At 39.4% G+C, this 2,745-nt stretch overlaps 1 protein-coding gene across 1 annotated transcript; it reads left to right on the forward strand.

The window, feature by feature from the left end:
- The first annotated feature begins 204 nt into the window (after nt 1-204).
- Nucleotides 205-984, forward strand: LOC106089037 (nuclear pore complex protein Nup58-like). The gene is made up of 2 exons (XM_013254785.2): nt 205-222; nt 280-984. Exons 1-2 carry the CDS (start codon nt 205-207, stop codon nt 982-984), a joined length of 723 nt encoding a protein of 240 aa, XP_013110239.2.
- Nucleotides 985-2,745: the final 1,761 nt, after the last annotated feature.

A 2,745-nucleotide genomic window follows, 5' to 3' on the forward strand; every position in this document is an offset into this window, starting at 1 on the left:
GTGACCTACAATTCCTATGGGACACTTATGGGGTGCCTTAATTTATCAATGAATATTGATTTTTGTTTCATTTTTTTGATATAAAAATGATATACTATGCAATTTGGTCATCATAACCCATTTGGATTTTGAACAAAACACATAACTCGCCATTTCGTTGAGTTCATTTCCCTTAACCATAACCCTTCACACATCACTAACAAAATGGCAGCAAAATTGTTGGTAAGGTTTATATGAAAATTTTTGGAGTTGCAAAGATTCAATTGTGACCTTTTTCAGATTCTTGCCTTAGCTGCTGTGGGTGTTTCTGCTCATAGTAGCATAGTACCCTTTGCCAGCTCCTATAATTCTCATACCATCAATCATGCTGTGGCTTATCCTGCTGCTGCTGCAGCTGCGGTACCTGCTGTGCCAGCTTCTGTGGCCTTTGCCACCCCTGCTGTAGCTCCTGCTGCTGCTGTTCCTGTAGCTACACCACCTAAAGTTGGCTTTGCCGCATCTGCCCTTCCTGCAGTGCCAGCCCCGGTGGCCTTTGGAACCCCTGCTGTGCCCATAGCTACTCCACCAAAAGTTGGATTTGCTGCACCTGCTATACCTGCCGCCTCCGTAGCTTTTGCAGTACCTTCTAAGGTAGGCTTTGCTGCTGCACCCTTTCCTGGCATACCAGCTGCCCCTGTGGCATTTGCCACACCCTCTAACCTAGCATTTGGTAGCAGCTACTATGGTCATTCTTATGCTGTCCCTGCCGCTGTAGCTCCTGTTGGCAGTGTATTTGCTGCTCCCTCGAAAGTAGCTTTTGCAGCACCCGTTGCCGCCACTGGAGCTGCCGCAGTACCTGTGGCTGCTCCCTCTAAGGTGGGATTCGCAGCAGCTGCACCAGTCACCCCCGCCTTGGGTTCCCCAGCCCATGTAGGCAAATTTGGAGTTCCAGCCACCACCTCATTTGCAGCTCCCGTTGCTATTAATACTCCATATTTCTTTTGAATCACCTTCAAGAAATAAAACAAAAAAACTAAATTATTCTTCACAAAAAAAGCCTTTGTCTTCATTTCATTGCAATTCGATATCAAGCATTCGCATCACAAAAAGATTCCCCCATAAAAATCATACAAAACCTAATGTCACACCCCAAATTCCTGCTTTAGCCAAGTTCATGGTTAATGGAGACAAGTTCATATCGCCACATATCAAGTTCACACTTTTTGGGCTACACAACCAGAAATTTGCTTTTATATGCAAATCGGCATGTTTTTGTTTCAAGACTTACCATTTGATTCTATTATTCGAACATTTATTCTCCATATATCATGGCTTTTTGTTGCATTGTCTCCACCTGGTTTCCATTCGGCATTGGCCATTATCTTTTGGTTAACAGCCAATTTTCGAGCCAATTGACAAAAAATTCACTCTTAATTGATTTTTGATCATTTTATTGGCCTGCTTGTCAGTCCCATTCAGTTGGCATAAGACACATGAAATTGAAAACAAAGTTCGTTACAGTTAAGCCGCTAAGTATTGCGCTTAATATGGCAATTAACTCAATTGTTCATATGTTAAAATAATGAAGAGGAAGGGGTTTTTGCAGGAAAAACTTGGGTATAGGCCGATGCTTTTCATTTTATAAAGTGGTAAACCCACATCAAACGGAAAACCAGCATTCACTCAGAATTTACCTTCAAGACTTTGGCTGGAGAAACTTTTAAAGAAGTTACGAATAATTGCTCTTTACCCTCTACAAAGCATAGTTTAGGAGATATATTCATTTCAAGTTTTCCAACTGAAATTTCGATTTCTAATGAACTTTCAATGATATTTTGAATTTTTTGATGGTGTCACGGATTAAGGCCCATTTCCCTCTAGGACGCATAGTTAAGGAGATACAGCCATTTTAAGTTTTCCAACTGAAATTTCGATTTCTAATGGACTTTCAATGAAATTTTGAATTTTTTGATGGTGTCACGAATTAAGGCCCATTTCCCTCTAGGACGCTTAGTGAAGGAGATACAGCCATTTTAAGTTTTCCAACTCGAATTTCGATTTCTAATGGACTTTCAATGAAATTTTTGGTGGTGTCACGAATTAAGGCCCATTTCCCTCTAGGACGCATAGTTTAGTAGATACAGCCATTTTAAGTTTTCCAACTGAAATTTCGATTTCTAATGGACTTTCAATGAAATTTTGAATTTTCTGATGGTGTCACGAATTAAGGCCCATTTCCCTCTAGGACTCATGGTTTAGGAGATACACCCATTTTAAGTTTTCCATCTGAAATTTCGATTTCTAATGGACTTTCAATGAAATTTTGAATTTTTTGATGGTGTCACGAATTAAGGCCCATTTCCTTCTAGGACGCATAGTTTAGGAGATACAGCCATTTTAAGTTTTCCAACTGAAATTTCGATTTACAATGGACTTTCAATGAAATTTTGAATTTTTTGATGGTGTCACGAATTAAGGCCCATTTCCCTCTAGGGCGCTTAGTTAAGGAGATACAGCCATTTTAAGTTTTCCAACTGAAATTTCGATTTCCAATGGACTTTCAATGAAATTTTGAATTTTTTTATGGTGTCACGAATTAAGGCCCATTTCCCTCTAGAACGCTTAGTTAAGGAGATACAGCCATTTTAAGTTTTCCAACTGAAATTTCGATTTCTAATGGATATCCAATGAAATTTTGAATTTTAGGAGATACAGCCATTTTAAGTTTTCCAACTGAAATTTCGATTTCTAATGGACATTCAATGA

The sequence above is a fragment of the Stomoxys calcitrans genome, chromosome 1, assembly GCF_963082655.1.
Source record: "Stomoxys calcitrans chromosome 1, idStoCalc2.1, whole genome shotgun sequence".
NCBI lineage: Eukaryota > Metazoa > Arthropoda > Insecta > Diptera > Muscidae > Stomoxys > Stomoxys calcitrans.